Below are 25,380 nucleotides of genomic sequence, written 5' to 3' on the forward strand. Positions count from 1 at the left end.
TCTCTCCAAATAGTATCTCCTCTATTCAATTTCATAACAAACAGACAGTTTTAGAGGTTTTTAAAGAATTCATCGCATCCTCTTGTTTATTTTTAATATTATTAGTCTTATTATATAGCCCTTTATTATATAGTATAACATGGTTTTGTTGTTCTGTTACAGTCTTTTGTTTTCTTATATCTTTTACCAGAAAATTGTTGCTTACTAAACTTTTTTCAATTAGTTTACCTGTCATTCTTTCCTTATTATTTTTGTGCTTATTGCCAATTGTTGTTTTATTATTATTAGTATGATGTTGATGGTTGAAGGTTTTAATGTTTCCTTATTCCTTTTTCCTTATTCGTGCTTTAGCCCAGAAAAATTTTAACACTTGGTTTTACTGTGTTTTGCTTTTATTTCTTTAATTATATTTTATAGTTTAAGAGGCAGTGAAAACTTATGTGGTTGATATATCTCCCTCTTGGACTGTGTTTTGTTTTCAATTTGTTTGACCATCAGGACTTGATTTTTTCTTCTAATATTTGATTTCTAATGTACAACTTGCTTGCCATTCATGGTGATTTCAGTGAGGTAAATGGAGGTCCCAACACTCTAGATTTTCTACTCCCCTAGGTTTTGAAAACTGTGTCGTTGTTGTTTTCTTTTTCTGTTTTTTGGGAGGGGGAGGGGCTGGTATTTTCATCATAAATGCCTTATTGGGCGTTTCTATTGATAAAAAATGTTGAAGAAATAACGAATATGCCCCCTCCTCGATTTTGAAAACACATTTTTGGGGGGGGGGGATTATTCATTGAAAATGCTATTTTTGGTATTTTTATCGAACACAATGACAAATTTGCCCTACCTAGATTTTGAAAAAAAATATCTCCCCTCCCATAGCCCTAAATTCTAGTGCATTATCGATTCTCATCAGATTATATAATTTGCTGTGTGTCACAAATGTATTCGCAGTAAGAAAAGCGATGGAAATCAAAGACCACCCTGACTTTTCTTTATGACAAAGCAACAGTGTTTTACTTTCTTTTTACATGGATAGATTCAGGGGGGATACATAGTTCATGTTTGGGGAGGGGTAACCAACAAACCCGGGCCTTCCTTATTTTTAGTTGGCCACACCTCTGCTCCTACCATCGATGTAGCTTTCGACATTCTATGGGGGGTATGTGCCCCTATTATCATCCTCCGGATCCATACCTGGGTAGATAAATTATTATAATAATATCAAAAGATGTTAGGAGTCATTTTTGACTCCTAAAGTTGCCAGTTGCCAGAGTTGCCAGTTGCCTAAAGTTGCCAGTTAGTCAGCAGTTGAACACGAACAAAGACTTCAACAGTGTAATGTATGCACCACTGCAGTAGCACTTTAGCTTCAACACAAGTGATCAACACCACACTACAACACAAGTAATTTATGTTCTTAAAGAAATGGGATCAGCCTGAACTAAGCGAAGTTTGAAGCCAAGTGTTATTCCTGAACAAGGAGACGAAACCTAGGCAAATAATCGGTGAAGCTGGCTATTTTACTACTGGATATTTTATGGTAAATTGGTGAACTATATTGGTGATATTTAAATGGTAAATTGACGAATTATATTGGTAAAATTTAAATGGTTAATTGACAAATTACATTTGTGAAACTGACATGGTAAATTGACAAATTACACTGGTAAATTTGACATGATAAATAGATTTTTTTGGTAAATCAATAAGTTATATTGGTAAAATCTAAATGGTAAATTGACAAATTACATTTGTGAAACTGACGTGGTTAATTGACAAATTACATTGGTAAAATTGACATGGTAGATTGACAAATTACATCGGTAAAATTGACATAGTTAATTGACAAATGCATGTAAAATTGCCAATTGTAAAATTAAATGATAAATTTACAAACTAATGTTTGCAGAACATCGCTCTTTTATTTATAATTGTTAATTGCAATCTTTAATTGTAAATTTACTTTTGTTAAATAAAGTTTACATAATTTAATTTTAATTACGAAATTAAATAGTGAATTAATACATTTTAACAGAATACCAGTTTTTAAAGATTATATAATTTTCAAGTAATGTTCTAATTCAAGAATCGCTTATTATTTGTGCAAATGACCTGGTTTTCACATTCAGATATGAATAGATTTTTATTGTGTTGTCTTCTATGTCATTCTACATTATCCTGCTCCCACAATCGTAGCTCCCTTTCTATGAATTACCTTTTGGCTTTTACTGATTATGGTAGCCTTGTTACTTCTAGGAAAATAGAGACTGAAGTTCATACGAAGGGCCATGTCCATTTCTGGGGCATCCTTCTTTATGAAAATTTATCTTTTGAGCACCATATTTGTTTTATTTAAATGAAGTTATAAAGAAGCCTTGATATTCTATGAAAGCTGAAACGTATATTTTTCTTCACCAATTTTGAGAATCCTTTTTGACAGTTTAATTCAGTTGTATGTTTTTATGGCCCAGTTTTGACCCACTGCTCATTCTTCTCTTAAACCGCTCTCTAACACTTGCAATAAGGTCAAAAACGTAAAATAGGTGATAAATGCTCTGCATCCAACCCGTTACTGAATTTTAAAAGCTTTATATTCTTTCCTATCTATCCTTCAATTTTCTACAGCCCCTGCCATCTTCTCAGTTATCTTTGACTTACATCATTCCTTAAATCTGATTGGTCAAATTATCAACTCCGTAGCTTTTAGAATATTGAAATTTGGCATACTTCAGCAGTAAAACTTTATTTTAACCCTTTTGTTGCCAGTCACATTATATACAGTGCCCCTCCTGATTCGGCTCGAGAATGGCATCTGATTGACACCTTCAAAGGACTTGTAATAGAAATTTAGTTTCTGATGAATTTTTGGCCATCAATTGCTGGTCTATTTTCTGTCGATTAATCATACTTAATTTTATAAGCTGCTGAATTTTTCTCACTCCCTCCCCCATTTTTTTCTTTTTTTGTTTTTTTACTATCTAAATATTATCTTTAAATAGTACGTTATGTGGATATATCCCCTCCTTTGCAGGCCATGTAGTTTTTGAGGAGATCAATATTTGTTAATGTTTTTTGTTTTTGTAAAACTCTGTTGTTTTTTGTTGTATCCTATGTTTATTTTATTCTGTCCAGAAGAGTCTCACGCTCGTTTTTTCTGAATGATTCAGCATTTACTGCTTTTGTATCTTTCATCTTCTAAAAGAAAAGATGGGTTTTTGATCTTATCGCTGTTTAGAATATAATGGTGACTTAAACTGTTTTAAGTTGTTTCCCATTTTAGTGCGTCTATAGATAAAATACAAGATTTTACCATCTCTTATATTCCTCTACGAATCATTTATTTATTCACCAGTTTAAAATATTGTTTCCTACAAACTAAATAGGTTGCTCATTATTTACCCATTAACGTTTTAAATGATTTGCTTAGGTATCAATGCTCTATACCTTTGGTTAAAATGGATTCAAAACAAAAACAGCGACAAAAAGAAAATGTTAAATTAATCAAAATAATTTGAAAGTCACAAATGTATATACTCTTTTCCTTTGTTTTTCTTGTAAACCTGACTAGCTTTTTAAATTTTGTTTATGATAGGACGAATAAAAAAAAAAAGAAAAAAAAGCCGGTAAATAAATTCCAAAATAAAAGTGTAAGTGCACCCTAGCCTATAGAGGACCTTATAGTCACTGTATTTGTTGCAATTACTTTTCTTTTATAAATTTGGTTTGTTTATTCATTTCGATTTCAATTCGAAATTGAGTAGAGAGTAGATCTCTTTACTCAATTCATAGTCCATCCTGCTCATTTTAAGCCTTTGAAGGCTGAATATGAAAAAGTGAAAAGATTATATATATTTTTTTATATATATATATTTTTATATATGTTATATATTTATATTTCTATATATTATATATTATATTTTTATATATTTTATATATATATTTTTAAATATATATATTTTTCTAGCTTAATAAAGGTCTGTTACAAGGTTACAAAGAAGAAAAATTATTTATTTCAAATATTTATTTTACATGGAATATGACTCTTTTAACGCTCATCACCTAAAAAATAACAAGTGTCCACTCAAGAATTTCAGCATTATGTTTTGAAACAGTTCTTGTTCTTAATAAGGCAAAGATGCACGTTGCACTTCAGACACGCGATAAAAGTTTAAGCATGTTTTGTACAGGACTTGTATCTCTGTTGTTCTTCGACTATCTTGGGCCAGTGGACAAAGCTATCTTAGCGAACACTGAAATTAGGAACACTGTCACTCTTCATCTTCTTCTGGGATCGGAAAGTAGCAGGAAACTCACTTAGTGGTCTTTCATCTCTCACTGCATGCACAATCAACCTCTCAGCAGCCAGTCTGCGATGTCAACGCGAAAGCGAACTAGTAGCAGAGGCTTCTCAGCATCAATATGATGATTCGGCCTGTAAAGTAGCTAAGCAATTGCCACACTCACCTCCTGAAACTAGTAGATAAGATACGGGTACTATTTCTGCCCCGCCGTGTCAGTGCAGTATAGCTGGATCAAAGTGTCACTCAAGTCAACCTAACCCATAAGCTTTTTATATTCTTCGACGACATGAGGTCTAGTCAAGTCGATTTGAGGGGCTCTCTCTTTGAGTCTCTTCGTTCGTATTGATCAGTGCGGTCAGGCCCGGTGTTTGAAGAAATGAGATGAACAGGTTTACTGTCGTACCACTTCGTCAAGACAATAATAGAATGTTACACGCTTCGCCGATCAAGCGATCCTCTTCACGGGTTTCTCATTTTTTGGTTTACTTCTAGATGTGGGAGTTTCGCTTTCCGCATTCGGTCTATTCACACTATCCTAACTAACTCAACACCCATTTCCTGAAGATTTTCTATGAGATGAAAGCTGCTATAAAAGGTGTAAGAGAAAATCTTAAAGTTTTGGTTCTTAGGAAGATTTTCAATTAGACGTAACGCCACATTCCTTTTCCACTATAGACTTCGAAATCATATACTGTACTGCTAGTTCCGGCTTTTGTGCATCCCCCACTTGCAGTGCTTGTCGTCCATATACTGTTTGAAGCAGAGATGGTCTTTGAATAGGAGCATTTGCTCCTCATGCATTTACGTTCTTGGTTCGGGATTTTTCACATATTCTCCTGTAGTCTATTGCGCAATGGTTGCACCTTGAAGAGGAGTTGTATTCTGCGTTGTCCTGCCTGATTGGCTTCGAGCCGTTATTAAATTGAAAGAAATGTCCTATTACCTTGAAGCGGTCAAATGTCATGGTGTCAGTGACTAGAGGAATATTCTAGTAGGCAAAACTCGGAGGGTGAAAGTAGATGATTACAATAGCACAGTTGTAACAAAAGTATGTAGCGGTATTCCACAAGGTAGCGTCATTGAGCCCATGCTCTTCAATCTTTTTCCAGACAACCTGCCTGACAATATCAACTCAGACATCGCACTTTATGCTGACGATACAAAGCTTTTTATACCTATCATATGCCTAATTGATATTCAAGAGCTGCAGTTCGACCTAAACAAGATAGCCGATTGGATAAGAACGTTGGAAATGGAGGTCAAAACAAGCAAATGCTCCCACCTCTGCCTTGGACTACAGAATTTCAAGTCAACCTATAGTTTTAACACCAGTCCAATACTAAAAACATTTTTTGAGTAGGACCTCGGAGTAATAATAGACACTGAGCTAATATTCACCAGCCACTACGAATCCATCGTGAGCAAAGCTTCGAAAGTAGTTGGACAGATTCGTAGAAACTTTCCCTCAAACGCTTCTCAGCTTTTTTTTTAAACTCTATTCAAGTCTCTTGCTCAGCCTATCATTGAATTTGGTCACACGACAATAGGACCTCACTTTCAAAAAAGAAATTAGTTCCCTTCAGAAGATTTAGCGAAAATTAACAAAATCTTTACCAAACTAAAAGTCCTCTCCTACTATAAACAATAGGAAAAGCTGATACTTACTTCCATCTACTATAGAATCCTCCAAGGTGAAGTAATTGGTACTTCCATACTATCTCATAAGTACTACAATAACATTCGACAGAGGAAACACTCTTCTTCAACACAAACAATTTGCAAGGACACACCTAACACAAAAAGCTAACACAAAACACTTTCAAGACAGAAGTTGGAAAAGGGGCCTTAGCAACCCAAATAGTAAAAGAATGGAATAACCTCCCCCAAGAAGTGGTTATGGCTGACTCTAACAACTCTTTCAAAAAAAGTTTTGACGGTACATTCTTATAGAGGCCAAAGCCTTTTTGTTGCAGTACATTATTATTATTATTATTATTATAACGTTTAGCTGGTTCTCAGTATATCATCATATGCTTTAGCCTCACGATGCCAATAAGCAGAAGAATTCTAAGGAACTGTTCCGCTTCTTTAAATGTTCATTTCAGCTCCAATGCTTTCTGTTGTAATGTATATCAGTTTGTATCTTTTACAAGAATGCTTGTGATGACCGAGTCGAAAAACTTCTAGTAGTAGGCAATTGGAGTCACCAACAAAGAGTCAAGACTTGAAATGTGTCCTATTCAGCTGACGTCCTTCTCTGGTACTAGAGCTTTATTCCATACTCGTCTCTGGTCTTCTGAAGAGTTTGATGTGACATCAGCCTCAGCTTCAGATTATAGTACTTTTGCGGAATTCATGTGCGTCTATGCTTCTTCCACAAAGTGGTAGATGATATTCGTCTTCGCTTTCTTGACAACGGTTGCCCTTTTCTAATTGATCTGGTTCTCTGAGAGGAAGAGGGTTTCTTTCGTTCTCGGAGTCTTCCAAATCAAGGTTAGACAGTTCGCCGTCTGGCTCCGGGACATAGAATACTACACCGCTAAGGTCTATTCTCCATAGTCGTCCTTCGCGCCTTTTTTTTCAGTGCCTCTCGCAGACTTTGTTCAGTCCTGTCCTTAGCCTCCTCGGTTAATACAGCAGGACGCTTCAATATATGGAGTAAATTTATGTTTTACAGTAACAAAAATAAAAGCAAATACAATCACATAGCAGACTCTAACTGAAACGCATCTATAATATACGGACATTTTCAGAAAATTACTTTCGCACTTTACGTCTCCTGTGGCAGATGAATCTTACAGACCAATTGACAAAAAGCGTGTGTCAAGATACAAGAGTGAAAAAATGTGATAAAATACAAAACCGACTTAATCTTTTAATATTACCGAACTTCACAATATTTTTCTCTCACTATACGGCAGAAACCTCCACTTAATCAAATTCAGTCCTGTTAACTAGAAACAAGCATTGGCCGAAAATCATGGTGAGCCTTATAAGAGACATCGGCCATGAAAGGGTTAAAGCTGACTTACCATGTCACGTTATTCCTGCCCATTTTTTCGTCTTAGCATCTCTATTTTCTTTTCTTTAAATGCCTCTTTTTATGCAACACATTTTTCAGTATTGATTTTTAGTTCAAGGTGAAAACATCTGTCTAGAATTGGATATCATAAATTTCAAACCAGTAAGCTTTTTCAGTGAATTTTAATCCCTGCGAACTTGTTAGATTTTGCAATACCTGGCAAAGGATTAAAGTTCGTGACCTTGAGTAATATTATTACGCTGCATTTAAGTAAGCGAGAGATAATCCTATGGTCATAATTATCAAATCGTATAGACTGATTAATTATTTTTGGAAATTTTTACTTATAAGCGAGGAGAAGAGGGAAGGTTTTCTGTAGCAAGCGTCGTTGTACCTGCCGTGAGTGTGTCTTCCTTAAATTGCGGGGAATAGATAGCAGGAGCCTACGCTTCCCTCGATTATTGGCATTTTGAGCTTAAGAAATTTAGCCAACTACCATTCAGCTTTAGTGCGGTTAAGACGTGTTTTGCCCATGGTTATGTTTTTGACTCAGAATCGGATTAATAGACTATTTTCATGAAAATGGACTCTGATTCGGACTGCTTTGTTTATGCCCCGGTTCTGAACTTTCTGCATTTTAATAATGAAAAAGGTGTCGAAGCTACAGTAATCTTAAAATTTGCAGTAGAATTCTTCGAGTCAAGTGATATTTCCAAATCGAAGAAAATCCTGTGGGATTCGCTGCCGAAATTGACCGAGCCCTATCCAAGGTGCACGGGTTCAAACGCAGCTTTGAATCATTTGAAAGACATGTTAGAACTTCTTCAAAATCAGAGTGCTTCTGAGGACATGCCTGTCTTTGTTATCCGTTCCCCAGCCGAAGTTGTTTCCAACAACAATTCCAGCAGTTGCTTACTCCAGGATAGCTTCTAAGCTTAATGGAATTCAAAATACTCTTTCGCAAGTTAACGAGAAAATGTCAGCTTATGATCTGAATTTCCCCAGCCTTCCGAGCATTGCTACTGGTAGTGACATAAGCAAAGCCACTGCTATTATCACGAATGTACCGCGTGATATCGATAATGCATCTAAACGGAAGGAAAGAATTGACTGTATTTCTGGTCACGAGTGCATTGATACTGTGCGAGCCTCTGGTGATAAATTGATTGTGAAGATCGATAGCATGGCCGCTGCTGACTTTTGCAAATCTGCGCGCTCGGTTTTTCGTGATTGTGAAGCAAAAATGGTGGAGAAAAAGTTTTTTGGTATCATGAAAGGCGTTGCACAAGATCTTGATCTTGCGGCTCTTAAAGCTTGCAGGGGTGTTCGAGAGTCTATGAGAATTGGGAGCTCAAATTGTCTGAAAATTACGTTCGAAGACAAAATTTCTCTTTCCTTGGCCCTTAAATCTGGACTGAAGATAGGCTATGAACTATTCCGAGTGTATGAATATCAGTGAGTTCCTAGGTGCTGCAGGAAATGTCAATCACCTGCCCACCTTGCTGCAAAATGTCCCGATAAAAACTACAAATGCTCACGGTGCTCTGGTCCCCATATGAACTCCAGTGACTCACCTTGCAGTAACACCCCAAAGTGTGCAAATTGTAGTGGAGATCATGTTGCTTACAGTTTTCGTTGCTCCAAACTAAAGGCTCTTGCTAATTCCAAAGTTCCACGACCTTCTCGCTTGCAATCATGAATGAGTTTAAAGTCTCAGTTTGCTCTTTCAACATCAATGGGACAAAGGATAAAGTGTTAAGCCTTGATGAGAAACTAGCTAATCATGATGTTGTTCTCTTACAAGAACACCTGCTCCCAAGTTGCAGTGTAAACTTTCTAAGGCGAAGTTCTCAACATGCTGTTTTCATGACGAATGCCCGACGTACCCGAGGCAGGCCTTCTGGCGGTCTTGCCTGTATAATTAAGCGATCTCTGCCTAGCTATTTGTTTCCTAGCTGCTACCAATCTTCTGAAAACTATCTTGCAATCTGGATTGCAGACGTGATCATATTCAACGCCTATTTGCCCCATGATAGAAGATTTGTTTCTTCGTTCTCCAGCTATGCGAATGTCTGCAATAAATTAAAGACTCTCATATCTGGTATTGGGCGTCTGGGATACAAGTGGGTGCTTATAGGGGACTTAAACTGTGACATCACCGTTTCCTCGACACGAAATTAAGCGCTTTTTCAGTGTCTACCCTCAGTATTTAAGGTCCTAACAAAAGACCTCAGTTTTACATATATCCACTGTAGTGGTTCTGTCTCAAATTTGGACCACTGTATCTGCCATCATTCATTACAAACTTCAGCAGTACATGTTGATGAAGATGAGAGAGATTATGATCATTTGCCTCTGTATTTAAAAAAAACGTGTATTTAGAAAAACGTGATTGGTCTAGTGCGAACATGCCTCTTTACCTTACTACACTTGGAGCTCTACTGTCCACCATACGTGTCCCTTTCCATCTTCTTTGCACAAATGCATATCCCACTATTGATAATGCTCGTACTGATTTGAATCGCTATTATCGTGACATTATCTTATGTATAAAGCAAGCTGAAGCCATCCCGCTGATCCGTGTCAGGCGGAATACCCAAAAACCAATTTGGAAGTGTGATCCTTGGCTGAAAAAAGTCAAGAACAAGGCCAAATTCTGGTTAAGAATCTGTTCTGCCTGTGGTCGACCTTCGCGGGGTTCTGTGTTTGATCTAAAACAAAATACGAAACTCGAATTTAAACGCCATCTTTGTGCCGTTCGTTACTCTGGTGAAACTTTTCCGAAAAGTAATAGTGAGTGGCGAAAAGTAATAAATTCTGTCAAGTTTCCGCATGCAAGTTCTAGTGATATTATATCTCGTCCAGGTTGGATTGAACATTATTCAAAAATATTTTCGAATGTTAATTATGCAGTGCATAAGCGTTTCTCATGTTTGCTTGAAAAAAATTTGCCGTCACGTTTATGTCAGAGACATGTGATTCCAGTTGAAAAGTGGGTTATTGTTAAAGGTATTAAGGGTTTAAAATCAAAATCTTTGGATGTTGATGGGATTAGTGTTTTGAATCTTGTTCCGAATTCTTTTGAACTGGTTTCTCATCTCCAACTGTTTTTTCAAATGTGTTTGAGTAGTTCGTGTGTGCCCGACTCGTTCTTATGTGGTAGCGTTACGTCACTTCTAAAAAGAGGAAAAGATCCAGTTTCTTGTAGTTCTTATAGGCCCATAACGGTAGCTTGTACTCTTAGCAAGCTTTTGAACACCTCCTACTACCTTATATCACTAAGCTTGCTCTAAATGATGATAATCAATTTGGTTTTAAATCTGGGCTAGGCTGTCAGCATGCTCACCGTGCTTTGACTTCTTTATTAAAAGATGCCCATCGCACTCGTCGCATACTTCATTTTGCAACCCTAGACTTGTCTAAAGTATTTGAAAGTATTTGTCATTCTCAAGCATGGACAGCATTATGCAAGAGAGGAGTAAATCCGTCGGTAATTCACGTGCTTCGTTTTTGGTACTCGCATTCTTACCTTCGCCTTAAGTCATTAGATAATTCTTATTTTGGTCATATCCCTGTTCGTTGCGGTGTAAGACAAGGGGGAGTTCTTTCGCCGTATATTTTTAATGCTTGTATTGAAAATGTATTATCAAAAATATCGACTACGTGCCTTCTAGGAACATCTGATATCTCATATCTGGCTTATGTGGATGACCACAATTAGTCTAATTAGTCAAACTGAGTCTGGTCTTGCCCGTTCAGTGAAGTCAGTTACTTCTGCTTTCCGTGATATCGGCCTGTACCTAAATATTGACAAGTGCGAGTTTCTTGTTTTCAACGGTAATAATTGTTCAGAGTCACTATACTGCGATGGTTTTAGTATTCCCCGTGTTAAATCATTTTGTTGGCTTGGTATAACAGTTTGCGATTCTATGAATGTTCTCCGGCCTCGCGCTGTCAAAGATATTAGTGATAAGCTGAGGCTTGGTTACTCTAAGATTGTAGCAAATCGTGGACACTATAGGAGAAAAGCGCTAACTTGGCTTTACTCAAATTTTTGTGATCATTCTGTGCTCTTCTGTTCTGGTATTAGGCCACTTCTGTTGACTGGTGATCTAAAACATATTCGCATAAATTATTACCGGAACTGCAAATTTCTTTTATACCTACCTCGTTCTTACCGGAATACAAAACTGGTTAAAAAGTATTGTGCGAAAGATATTACTGGTGCTTTCGAAAAATTATCTGTGAAGCTAGCTATTGAAGCGCTTTATAGGCTAGGATGTTTTCATCGCCTTATCTGTCTTTTTTCTGTATGTGATTAAATTTGTTTCTTTTGTATTACTTTTGCTGTTTTTCTTTTGTATTTTACTCCACTTAACCTCTGTTTTGTGAAGTGGGTGATAAATAAATTATTATTATTATTATTATTTAAATAAATATTACCATTGTTGCAATCTCTCTATTGGCTTTTTGAAATTACCTCTGGACTCTCTGAGCCAACTGCTCTTTTTGAAAATTGTTACCGCTCTAGGAGTACCAGGAGATTATTGCTCATCTCCAGAGTCGTATAGTAAAGCTGCATTAGCCGCTGACAATCTACTCTTCTTTGGTGAGTGGTCCAGCTCCAACTGTTCCTGCGCCAGACAGTGTAACCAAGACTATTTTTTACCTTATACGGAGACAAGCGTTATTGAGAATAAGCTTGGAAGGCTGAGAGTATTTTTTCAGGTGAGTTAAAGGAAGATTTATATGGGTCTCAATTCTCTAACATATTATCGCTGTGAAATTTACAAATATTAGTAGTATCCCTTTGATGAATCCTATTGGATAGTGTTTAACCACTGATTTACTTTATTTTGTTTTATTCTTTCTTGACACTGTATTTATAGATTAAGTAACCAGTCCTGTGGTGGCGCAGTGGATTTGACCTTAACTTGGTAATACGGGACCCAGAGATCGAATCACGCTGCAGGAATGCACTGCAGGGCCGACGCAGGGACCTTAGTAGTCAAGAAGCGTCATTAATTCTTAAATAATAATAATAATAATTAAGTAACCAAAATATTTTCTTATATAAATGCTGTGTGATTGTCTTTTATTCGGTTTTAACGCTTATCAATGATGATCCGACCCGCCTTTCGGATATGCTCTGAATCGTGTTGGCATTTGGCCATTTTTCCAAGCAGTTTTTTTTTTATTTAAATTAGTCTATTGCCATTTTCATGTTTTCAACGGTATTTCATAGAATTTTCTTGCTTTTGTCAAAATTTGTTTAGCTTATTGTCCACTGACACCTAACTATAAACCTCATTTTTTTTCCTCAATATGTCTTTTGGTGTTTAATTTGTTAAGGCGAAAAATTTCCCGTGAAATACTAGTGGATGCTCTCTGAGTGCCAGTGATGTAAAATGTATGCATAAGAAATGTCAAGCAGGTTTGATAATATTCAGAGGATGTGCACATCAATTAGTTCGAAAATTTGGCAAAAATTACGATTTTGTTTATCTAAATTCATTTCGTTTTCAAGCCCAGAATTACAAAGTTAAGCTATTAATGAGAACATAGGCTAATATCAATTATTAGTGTGAAAGGTGAAGCATGCGTTTGATTAATCAGCTTGAAAATCAATCCTTTCTTTTATTCGCTTGGCGACAACTTTTTATGATTCCCGACGAAGAATTTTTTCATTGCTCTTCTTTAACCAATTTATTAAACTTTCTTATCAGACCAATTCCCCTATTATGAAATTGCTGACAGTATTAAAGCCCCGCCTTCATATTATTTAATAATAGTCAAATAATTCTACACCACAGGAAGCTTACCACGAATTGTGTAGATCAGATTTTGTCATACCCCGCTCATTGGGTTTTTCATACCCCGCTCTCTTTATAGCTCTCTCAATTGTGTTAAGAGCGACCCCACTCATTGTATCTTAATATTAATAGATACAAAAAGATTAGCAAATATTTCGGTTTTCTTCCCTAGGGTCCATTCACAATGAGAATTTACTAATGCTGAAATTTAGCTATTCCACATTTAAACCAATTAGTTTTTCCGTAGAATTTTCTGATTGGCTGAAAAGTTCCACAACAAATTTTGATTGCCTCAATATTTGCTTGTGAAATTGGTCATGAACTCTGCCCAAGTCGCGAAGCATTAAAAAACTAGTTTTTTTTATCATATTATTTGTCTGATTGCTTTTAGGATAGTTTTCAGCTAAAATTTCACTATTTTGACATCGGTTTGCGAAGTAAGAATTTTTGAACCCTTAGATTGTAGGGGAATCAAAATATTTTATGCCACAGACACAATTTTGGCCAGTTTTTATGCCATCTCTATGCATACATCTTGTGATATAAAAAAAATGTGAACTGGCTCTTCAAAGAAAATTAGCAGAAAATATTGGCCAAATGGACTACAAAACACTGGATATAGAAACTGTTATGCGTCTTGTCCGTCTTTGCAATGGTTCCTTCTCATATTTCCGATATAATAACCAGTTTTTTAACCAAATAATGGGTTTACCCATGGGTACGAGCCTCTCACCAGTGTTGGCTACTTTTTATATAGAATTTATATGAACTTCTGCTTTGGAAAATTTTCCTCTGAAACACTAGTTCTGGAGTCGGTTTGTGGATGATGTTATTTCTGTGTGGGATCATGGATAGGAGTTACTTAACTCCTTCTTGATTCATCTAAACGCTCTGGACTCTAACCTTCAGTTCACTTTAGAACTAGAAGACAACCACAGACTTACTTTTCTAGATGAATCAATTTTCAATAAGTCTCCTATCCTCAAATTTTCTATTTATAGGAAGCCTACGCATAACGATAGGTATTTACATTTTTCCTCCAACCACTCTCCCTGCATAAAAAAGGAGCAGTTATTTTTGACTTTGGTTGACTTTGGTTGACAAAGAGTAGTCTTTGGTTGACTGAGTTATAAGAATGTGCTGAGAGCCTCGAATAGTCTTCGAATCGAACTATATTAAAGATATTTTATTGTGCAATGGATACCCTATAAAATTACTTGAAACCATTATAGAGAAAAGACAAAAAAAAAGGCAGAAAAGAAGTCATCAGCTCTACACATCCTAATAGATATCATACCATGGATGGATGAGAGGAAACTTTTCACTGTTCTACCCTACATTCGAAAACTGAGTGACAAACTAAAGAAAAAATACTTAAAGACCATAAACTTAATGTCACTTTTAAACATTCAAATAAAATACAGAGCTTTTTCAATAAGGGCAAAGATAAAACTAGCCCCATTCTGAATAGTAGTGTTTATAGAATTCCCTGTTCTTGTGGCTGTTTTTATATTAGAAGAATCCAACAGCAACTAGGAGAGAAAATTGTAGAACATAGATCTTCAATAGACAAGGCCAGGAGCCTACGAAAAAGACCTGCGATTTTTTTTTTATTCCGCCTTGGCTAAACATTTGTTCGATAATCCCTACCATTTCAACTTATTTGACAGCTCCTTCATTATTGCCCCCGTTAAAGGTCTCATGCAATTTTTCTGGGGAGCAGTTGAGATAAAAATGCACATACACCAAAAGGTAGCTCTCAATAGGGACACGGGAGAAATTTCTCTAAGGCCCATTTATGACAAAATGATTAATTCTGATCGTTTTCATATAAATCCACAAATTTTGTTGCACAATCAAATAAAATATCTGATAATATTCTACCTAGAAAGAGATTAGCCTTTAAGAGTAAGTAAGATAAAATTGTGAAATGTAATTTAGACTTTTTTTTTTATTCAGTTACCCTTTCACCGTTACCGAGAAAAGGTCATCATATTTTAGTTTTGTGTTCTGTTTTAAGGTTTTTTTGTATTTTTTTTCAGTTTATTCTGAGCCGAGGACGGTCAAGTGAAGGTCTTGACCTAAATATTTGAATAATTTTTGCGCTGGCTGTTTGTTGTCCTCAGTCTTCTTTTCTTTGCGATTTTGTGTTTTGTCATGATTAGCCAGTGTGGTCTCAGAAATTATTTACTATACTCAAGTTGACTACGCAAATTAGTATAGGCAAGAGTCTGTTTTTTGGTATAAATCATCATACATATGATGATTGTGTTTTTGGTTAAAAATTACATTTTGCTTTAATACTAGCTGGGACCCAGCGGCTTCGCCGCCGGGCCCCAGCACGGCACGCGGCAGGCTTCTTTATATGGATTCTCACTGTCCCTTGTGTTCTATTCCAGTTTTTTCAAAGATGTTTGATTATTAAAGCAAGTAAAACTTCTAACAATGATATCTACTAAGCTTCAAAATTTTGGTTTTCTTTTTTAATGTTTTGAATTCTTGTAATCCTTTGTTTTTTAATTATTTTTTTTTCTTTTTTAGTTTTATCTTTTTTTCTTTTTAGTTTTTTTTAGTTGTTTACCTTTTTTAATTGTTTTTTTTCTACTTTATTTTTTAGTATTTTTCTCCGGAACGTGCTCCAGCAACACCTGTGCAAGGTGCTTAATTTTAAGTGCGTAAAACCTGCAGATATACAACTGGTAATTATTCGACACGCTTTTTTTTTCTTTCTCTTTCAGGCGCAAGCCAAGCTTCGCGCTGCTATTGTAATACATCAACACGCTTTCTTTTGGCAATTTATCTCTGAGCCACAAGCCTAAGTCCCCCCCCCTTTAAAGCAGCACGTATGCAAGGTGCTAATTTTTAACTCCGTAAAACTTGTGGATATACAACATTCTTCGCTGTCCCATTCTATGTGTATGTAAATAGATTGTCCGGTTTACTGACCCTTGAAAATGCAACATATAATTTGTCCCTGGGGAAAAAATTCGTATGTTTTAAATTGAAAAGGCAAATCCGCTGGAATCATGGGAATGTGAGGAATAAGTACAGCCTCACCCTCAGAAGGCCCTGTCAAGATTGTTGCCTCTATTAGGTTTTCCATTGTTTTTTTTTTTACGGCAAGTCGCGTGCCATTGCAAAGCTTTGGTGGGTTAATATTTTGCAACAGTATTATTGGTACGCCTATTTTTAGTTGTAGCACGTATGGCGGAAGCTCTGGGAAATCTAGGGAATTTAAAAATTCTGATGGATAGTTAACCGCTTCATTTGATTCCAGAACTGTGTCGACTGACTTGTAAATAACGGCCTGGTCTCGAATCTTGTTCAGAATAATATTGTTGATTTCGTGGACGCCTTTGTTCTTGGCTGCCAGAATCGCTCGTTCACTTAGCCATCTATGATTTTTATAATTGGTTAGAATGTTCGGAAATACCTTTTCAACCAAATCATTTTTTGACGTCACTAAATTACAGAATTCAGGAGTCAGTTGTATATGTCCTGAAATTGAGTCAACTGGGAACATTCCGTTTCCAATTGCTAGCGATTAATCTGAAAAATTTTCACCAGAGTGATTGTTTTCAATCAGACGCACATATTTATAATTAATTCTAATATATTAAGTATGCAAATCAAGATAAATTTACTTTACTATAATAGCTCACTCTTGAATATAATTATATAAAATACTTGAAGAGAAACATTTTTTCAACGGAAATTATAAACAGGAAAAAGCCTATGGGCTTTTCTTATTTGGAGTAGTAAGAGACAAACCCCAAAGAATGAGGCAGCTAAGTAAGTCCAATATATGCCATTTCTTTATCTTTACTAGGTTTCAGCTATCTCTGCATTCAAGATACCAATAAAACTTATATAATTCCTGTTTAAAATTAACTGATACTTTATGTAATGCGCTATGAAAATTTTTGTAATTAACACAGAAATTATTTTTTTAATAAAATAAATTTTAACAAAAAACTGCATTTTTGTTCAACAGTTGAGTAACGAATCTTATTAACATCATCTTGCGTATTTAAGATAAAACCTGGATTTCATTTTTACTTCATCAAGGATCGGCTTAGTGCCTCATAAATAAAAAAACAGGGAGAATTGCCTAAAAAAAATTTAAATGATTTTTAAATTATTGGTTCTTAGTTAAAACCTTTAATCCTATTACATAAAATGCAAAAATATCCATAGTATTTTTGCAACACTTCCACTTAGAACTGAACCAACGAATTTACACGAAAATGTTAAAACATATTTTATTTTATTTAGATCTTAAGCATTTCGCTAAACCGTTTTAACAAATAAATCTTATTCATCGATTATGGATACATGTAAAGAAGCTGTGCGAAAGATATATATGATAATAGATGGCTTTAATCCTATTGTCGTTTTTTTTACTGCCTCGGCGCTAAACATAGTTTTGATGACTAGCAGTGGCTTGTTAAAAGCCTTAGTGTTTATTATTCTTATTGCTATTTACGGACTTCTTATGGCTATCTACGAAACATATGTACTAACAAGAGATATAGTTCAAAATTTAGTTGTTTTCACCTTCATCGTGCTGGTGCACGTATGGTTGATGACTAGCAGTGGTTTTTTAAAAGCGCTAGTGTTTTTGGCTCTTACAGCTACAAATTATTTTACGATTGGCACCATCTATGTAAAACATTTAGGGTGTTGTTACAGACTTCTAAATTTATATAAAAATCAACTAGGAGAGAAGCTTTTGAACATAGATCTTCAATAGACAAGGCCAGGAGCCTACGCAAAATGCCTGAGATTTTTTTATTCCGCCTTGGCTAAACATTTGTACGATAATCCCTACCATTTCAACTTATTTGACAGCACCTCTATTATTGCCCCCCCTAAAGGTCTCATGCAAGTTTTCTGGGGAGCAGTTGAGATAAAAATGCACATACACCAAAAGGTAGCTCTCAATAGAGACACGGGCGAAATTTCTCTAAGGCCCATTTATGACAAAATGATTAATTCTGATCGTTTTCATATAAATCCACAAATTTTGTTGCACAATCAAATAAAATATCTGATAATATTCTACCTAGAAAGAGATTAGCCTTTAAGAGTAAGTAATCAAGATAAAATTGTGAAATGTCGTTTAGACTTATTTTTTTATTCAGTTACCCTTTCACCGTTACCGAGAAAAGGTCATCATATTTTAGTTTTGTATTTTGTTTTAAGGGTTTCTTATTGTATTTTTATCAGTTTATTCTGCACCGAGGACGGTTAAGTGAAATTCTTGACCTAAATATTTGAATAATTTTCAATTTTTTCACTGGATGTTTATTGTCCTCGTTCTTCTTTTCTTTGTGATTTTGTGTTTTTTGTCATGATTAGCCAGTGTGGTCTCGGAAATTATTTACTATACTCAAGTTGACTATGCAAGTTAGTGTAGGCAAGAGTCCGTTTCTTATTATAAATCATCACACACATGATGATTCTGTTTTTGTTAAAAATTGCTTTTTTTTTAATATTTCGGTTCCTAAGGGTAGGAGTTAATTTTTTACTATAATTTCTATAGGCTATAGCTCACTCTTGAATATAATAATATAAAATATTTGAAGAGAAACATTTTTTCAACGGAAATTATAAACAGGAAAAAGCCTATGGGTTTTTCTTATTTGGAGTAGTAAGAGATAAACCCCAAAGAATAAGGCAGCTAAGTAAGTCAAATATGTGCCATTTTTTGTTCTTTACTAGGTTTCGGCTATCTCTGCATTCAAGCTACCAATAAAACCTATATAATTCCCGTTTACAATTATCCGACACTTTATGTAATGCGCTTAGAAGCTTTTTGTAATTAACACAAAAATCATTTTTTAAATTAAATCAATTTTAACAAAAAACTTAATTTTTGTTTAACACTTGAGTAACAAATCTTATTAACATCATCTCGCGTATTTAAGATGAAACCTGGATTTCATTTTTACTTCATCAAGGATCAGGATAGTCCTTTAATCAGGATAATCCTATTGTCGTTTTTTTACTGCCTTGGTGCTAAACATAGTTTTGATGACTAGCAGTGGCTTGTTAAAAGCCTTAGTGTTTACTATTCTTATTGCTATTTACGGACTTATTATGGCTTTCTACGATTATTATGACATAGTTAAAAACTTTCACCTTCATCGTGTTGGTGCACGTATGGTTGATGACTAGCAGTAGTTTTTTAAAAGCGCTACCGTTTTTGGCTCTTACAGCTACAAATTATTTTACGATTGCCACCGTCTATGTAAAAAATTTAGGCTTTGTGTTTGAACCATATGAGTATTATAGGTGCTATATATGGATTCTTATTGTCCCTTGTGTTCTATTCAAGTTTTTCTTTCAAAGATGTTTGATTAATAAAGCAAATAAAATTTCTAAGATTTTGAAGAACGTTTTTTTTGTATCTTACAAAACAGACGAAAAAATATTGCCCCTTTCTAAGTTCTCGTGAATCGATACCCTCTCTCGAGTGCATGCACGTTAGAATGTTGTATCTTTCTTGAATTTTAGTCAGCTCTAGTCAAGCTATTTTCATTAACTAAAAACCATGTGTGTAGGTTCCAATAACTGGTACATTGCCACATAGTCTGCTGCGAATATTTACTGCTCATGGGTTGTTTTTAGTAATTCTTTTCATTTTAACAGTTTTGTGACTCAATTTTTGTGCAATATCCAAGACCTGGAAAATGAATAGCAGTGGATAAAACCATGGAAGTAACAGATTGGACTTGTCGTTTTTTTTATGTATTTGTGAGCTTCGTATATATATGTGACGCTACATCAAAGTGTGATCATAGATTTTATAGATTTTATAGCAATTTTTGCATAGCATTTTATTTTCCTGTTTTTTTACTCAGCTCTTTCTGCTTCAGATGGAGAAAACCAAAAAATTCAGAGAACTTTTGTTTTTTGGCTAAAAAGGTCAAAATCTTTAAGCTTGAACGTGTCAATATTGCACAAATCTTAAGTTACAAAACAAGTAAAAAAAAAACCTAGTAGTAAAAAACTACTAATTTTAGATCAAACAGGATTTAGAAAAAATTAAATTAAGGTTTAAATTGATATTCATTTCAGGAATTCGAATAAATTTTTTAAGGAAAAGAGGATTTTTTTTATAAATAGCAACTGCAAAAATTAATACAGTTATAATATCTTACTTGCCTGTAGGTTTTTCACAATATATCTATATTTTTCTGTATTAATTGCAAAACCAAAACATTTATTTTAATACTTGCGTCTTAATACTTAGATGAATTCCAGTAATTCAACTTTTTATGCTAAAATGAAATTTGATGATAAATTTTACATTCATTTTCGTATAGTATTTTATTTTGCTTTTACTGAGCCCACAGTGCTTCGGATGGAGAAAACCGAAAAATTCATATAACTGTATTTTGGCAAAAGAAGTCAAAATCTCTACTCTTGAACGTGTCATCTATTTGACAAGTCTTTAGTTAGAAAACAACTGAAAACAAAAATCCTAATTTCAGATAAAACAATATTTAGAAAAAATTAAACTAAGATTTAAATTAGTATTATGATTAACGTTGACATTCAGAAAATATGTCTTTTCATAAGAATTTTTTATAAATAACAACTGCAAAAATAAAAAAAAATACAATCTTTTACTTGCCTGTAACTTTTCCACAATATATCTATTTTCTTGTCTTTTATCTATTATAAAACCAAAGCATTCATTTTAAGATTTGCGTCTTAATATCTAGGTAAATTTTGGGAATTCGAATTTTAATGCTAAATCAAAATGTAACCATAAATTTTACAGTATTTTTTGTATAGTTTTTATTTTCATTTCTGGTGATTTCTTTCTGTGGAGAAGATGAAATCTGCAAAGACCCTTTATTTGGCAAAAGAGGATAGGATTCTATTCTTGGACAAGTCAAGTTATACATTTCTTCACTTGAAAAACAAGCATAAAAATATAATTTAGGACAAAACAATTTAGCCTAGACAAACTGTACAATAAATAACCGTAATAAAACGCTTTGAAACAGGAAAAAGCCTATGGGTTTTTCTTATTTGGAGTAGTAAGAGACAAACTCCAAAGAACGAGGCAGCTAAGTAAGTCCAATATGTGCCATTTTTTGATCTTTACTAGGTTTCAGCTATCTCTGCATTCAAGATACCAATAAAACTAATAATATTTCCCGTTTACAATTAATCGATACTTTATGTAATGCGTTTAGAAAATTTTTGTAATTAACACAGAAATTATTTTTAAAATAAAATCAATTTTAACAAAAAACTGCATTTTTGTTTAACAGTTGAATAACGAGTCTTATTAACATCATCTTGTGTATTTAAGATAAAACCTGGATTTCATTTTTACATCATCAAGGATCGGCATAGTGCCTTATAAATAAAAACGGGGAGAATTGCCTTAAAAAATTTTAAATCGTTTTTAAATTATTGGTTCTTAGTTAAAACCTTTAATCCTATTACATAAAATGGAAAAATATCCATAGCATTTTTGCAACTCTTCCTCTTTTAGAACTGAACCAACAAATTTACACGAAAATGTTAAAGCATATTTTATTTTATTTAATTCTTAAGCATTTCTCTAAACCGTTTTAACCAATCAATTTTATTCATCGATTATGGATACAATGGATACATGTAAAGAAGCTGTACGAAACATATATAGGATAATAGATGGATTTAATCGTACTGTCGTTTTCTTGACTGCCTTGGTGCTAAACATAGTTTTGATGAATAGCAGTGGCTTGTTAAAAGCCTTAGTGTTTATTATTCTTATTGGTATTTACGGACTTATTATGGCTATCTACAGAAGCTATGTACTAACAAGACGCACAGTTCAAAATTTAGTTGTTTTCACCTTCATCGAGATGGTGCTCATAATGTTGATGACTAGCAGTGGTTTTTTAAAAGGGTTAATGTTTTTGGTTGTTACAGCTACAAATTATGTTACGATTGTCATCATCCAAAGAACACATGATTATTTATGTATAGATAATAAATAATTGTCTCTGCAGATAAATAGATTTTGCCCTCGAGCTTTGTTGATGGTGATTGCAAATACTAACCAAATTGGGAATTGTAATCTTTTGAATTGAAAATGCAGATCTGTTAGAATCATGGGAATGCGAGGAATAAGAACAGCCTCACCCTCGGAAGGCCCTGTTAAGATTGTTACCTCCATTACGTTTTCCATTGTTTGTTTTTTTACCGCAAGTGGTGTGCCGTTTTAAAGCTTTGGTGGTTTAATATTTCGCAATATGATTATTGTTACATCTTTTTTTTAGTTGTAGCACGTGTAGTGGAAACCCTGGGAGATCCAGCAAATTTTTACTGTCTCTTTCAGGCGCAAGCCCAGTTTCGCCTTGCTCTTGTAAATACATCGACAATCTTTCTTTTGGTAATTTATTTCTGAGTCGCAAGCCTACCCCCCCCCCCTCTAAAGGAACATGTATGCAAGGTGCTAATTTTTAACTGCGTAAAACTTGTGGATATACAACATTCTTCGCGGTCCCATTTTCTCTAATTTAATTTTAATTTTCTCTAATTTTAATTTTCTCTAAAATGAGCCATTAAAAAGCTCTATGATGTTCCATTGCCAAGCTACTAAAAAAAAAGAAATAAAAAAACTAAAAAAAGAACAACTAAAAAAAATAAAGAAAAACTAAAAAAGAAAAAAAACCTAAAAAAACAAAAAACTAAAAAAGAAAAAAGCTAAAAACAGAAAAACTAAAAAATAACTTAAAAAAAGAGTCCTGTGGTGGCGCAGTGGGTTTGACCTAAAAATACTTTAGCGTAAAGAACAAAGAGGTGAGCCCCTCATAAGCATAATAATTTCTGTTCGCTTTAAGTTTTAATGCAGCTTCTTACTTCCAGTTGAAATTTTTTTTCATATTTAAATTTTCATTGTTTTTTTTTAATAATGCTAGAAAATCCCGCACTCCCTTCATGGAAATTTTCTTCCCCCATGACAAATTCCTCGATGGAAAGCTCCCCCAACATATCCCCCTCTTCTCAACCCCCCCACCTAAAAATGCCCTTGAAAGCGTCTGTACGCTTCCCAATACCATTACTATATGTATGCACTGGTCAAAGTTTGTAACTTGTAGCCCCTCCCACGGGGACTGTGGGGGAATAAGTCGTCCCCAAAGACATTGTTATAAGGTTTTTCGACTACGCTGAAAAAAAATGGCTATCTGAGAATTTTGATCCGTTGACTTTGGGAAAATAATTAGCGTTGGAGGGGCCCAGGTGCCCTTCAATTTTTGTGGTCACTTTAAAAGGGAACTAGAACTTTTCATTTCCGTTAGAATGAGCCCTCTCGCAACATTCTAGGACCACTGGGTCGATACGATCACCCCTGGAAAAAAAAAACAAATAAACGCGCATCCGTGATCTGCCTTCTGGCAAAAAATACTATTAAAATTAAGATTCTATGACTTTTAGGGGGTGTTTCTCCCTATTTTTAAAATAAGGCAAATTTTCTCACGCTCGTAACTTTTGATGGGTAAGACTAAACGTGATGAAACTTATATATTTAAAATCAGCATTAAAATGCAATTCTTTTGACGTAGCTATTGGTATCAAAATTCAATTTTTTTGAGTTTTTGTTTCTATTGAGCCGGGTCGCTCCTTACTACAGTTCGTTACCACAAACTGTTTGATTAAAGTTTTTGTTCGAACACCATAAATATTATTGCCTTTTAAATAATAACTTCAGCGATCCTGAACTGAGAACTAAAATAAAATAAAATTGCCTTGCGAAAGATATAAATAATATAAATATATAAATAGTGCATTTAATTATTACGTCTTATGTTATAATGACATAGAATTTGTTTACTCAGGCAGGAAGGATGGGGCACATAGACAGGGAGTAGGGCTCATGATGAATAAGGAAGCTACTAAGTCTTGTTTAGGCTGGGAAGGTATTAATAATAGAATACTAATTGCTCATTTTATGACTAAAAAGTTTAGGGTATCAGTTATAATAGTATATGCCCCATTGAACCAACTGATGGAGATACTAGTGACTCAGATGAATTTTACTTACAGTTACAGGAGCAAATAGAGAGGGTACCAGGTAGAAATATGGTGTTTTTGCTAGGAGATTTTAATGCCCAGGTTGGTAGAAATAGGGATAGATGGTATCCTAGCCTAGGTAAATTTGGTGTAGGAAAAGAAAACAGTAATGGCTATAGGCTTTTGCAATTTTGTAGGTATAACAACCTAGTTATAACCAATACGGTGTTTGGTCACAAAATGGCCCATAAGTTGACATGGTATTCACGTGATGGTAAGACAGCAAACCTTATTGATTATGTTATTGTAAACAGAAGACTAGCAGGATCAATACAAGATACTAGGGTGTATAGGAGTGCCGTTATTGATGTTAAAAGTAAAGATCACCATCTAGTAGTGTCTAAGGTTAATTTAAAGCTGAAATTTCGGAAGGGTAACTCCCTCCCGGAAAGTTATGATGTTGGTAGACTTCAGGATGAAAATTTGAGACAAAAATTCCAGGAACAATTGAGCACTAAACTTGAGGGTTTAAAATTTGACAATGTGGAAGATGGATGGAATAATTTCAGAAAAACAATTTGTGAAGTTGCTGATGGTGTCCTAGGGAAGAGTGCTAAGACAGCAACTAGGAATATTAGTGAAAAAGCTTTAGGTTTAATAGAGAGTAGAAGGGGTTTGTATAAGAATTATCTGAGTGATAGGTCATATGAAAACAAAAGGAATGTAAAGAAAGTGGAGAAAGCATTAAAATATGAACTAAGGAGATGTGAAATGGAGGCGATGGATAAAATTGCTGAGGATCTGGAAGATGCGGCTAGACGGCATAATAGTAAAATATTATACTGGTATGTTAATAAATTGAAAGGGAGTAGCCAATCCGGACTAGTCCCAGTTAAAGATAGAAATGGGGCCACAATTAGTGATAAGGAAAAAGTTAAAGAAAGATGGGTGGAACATTTTGAGAATGTGCTAAACCGAGATACAGTTGCAGGAAAAGATATAGATGAAAATGAAAATGTTTGTGATACCTTGGATGTGAAGGAAGATTTGTTTAGTGAGGAAGAATTAGCGACAGTACTAGAAGGATTAAAAAATAATAAGGCCCCAGGTGCTGATAGTATGATTAATGAGTTCCTTAAATATGGTGGCTCTGAGGTTAGGAATAAGCTACTGAAGGTTATGAACATGATTTTTGAAAAAGAGGAAGTACCCAATGATT

At 34.6% G+C, this 25,380-nt stretch overlaps 1 protein-coding gene across 1 annotated transcript in view; it reads left to right on the forward strand.

Annotated features, from left to right (window-relative positions):
- The window catches only part of LOC136040706 (acid-sensing ion channel 2-like), a gene marked incomplete at its 5' end in the record, with an annotated part of 46,601 nt that overhangs the window by 18,551 nt on the left and 2,670 nt on the right, over positions 1–25,380 (forward strand). The window contains 1 exon segment of the mRNA XM_065725008.1: positions 11,855–12,051. Within this exon segment, the coding sequence (XP_065581080.1) occupies positions 11,855–12,051 (197 nt within the window).

Source organism: Artemia franciscana, chromosome 21 (genome assembly GCF_032884065.1).
Source record: "Artemia franciscana chromosome 21, ASM3288406v1, whole genome shotgun sequence".
Taxonomy (NCBI): domain Eukaryota; kingdom Metazoa; phylum Arthropoda; class Branchiopoda; order Anostraca; family Artemiidae; genus Artemia; species Artemia franciscana.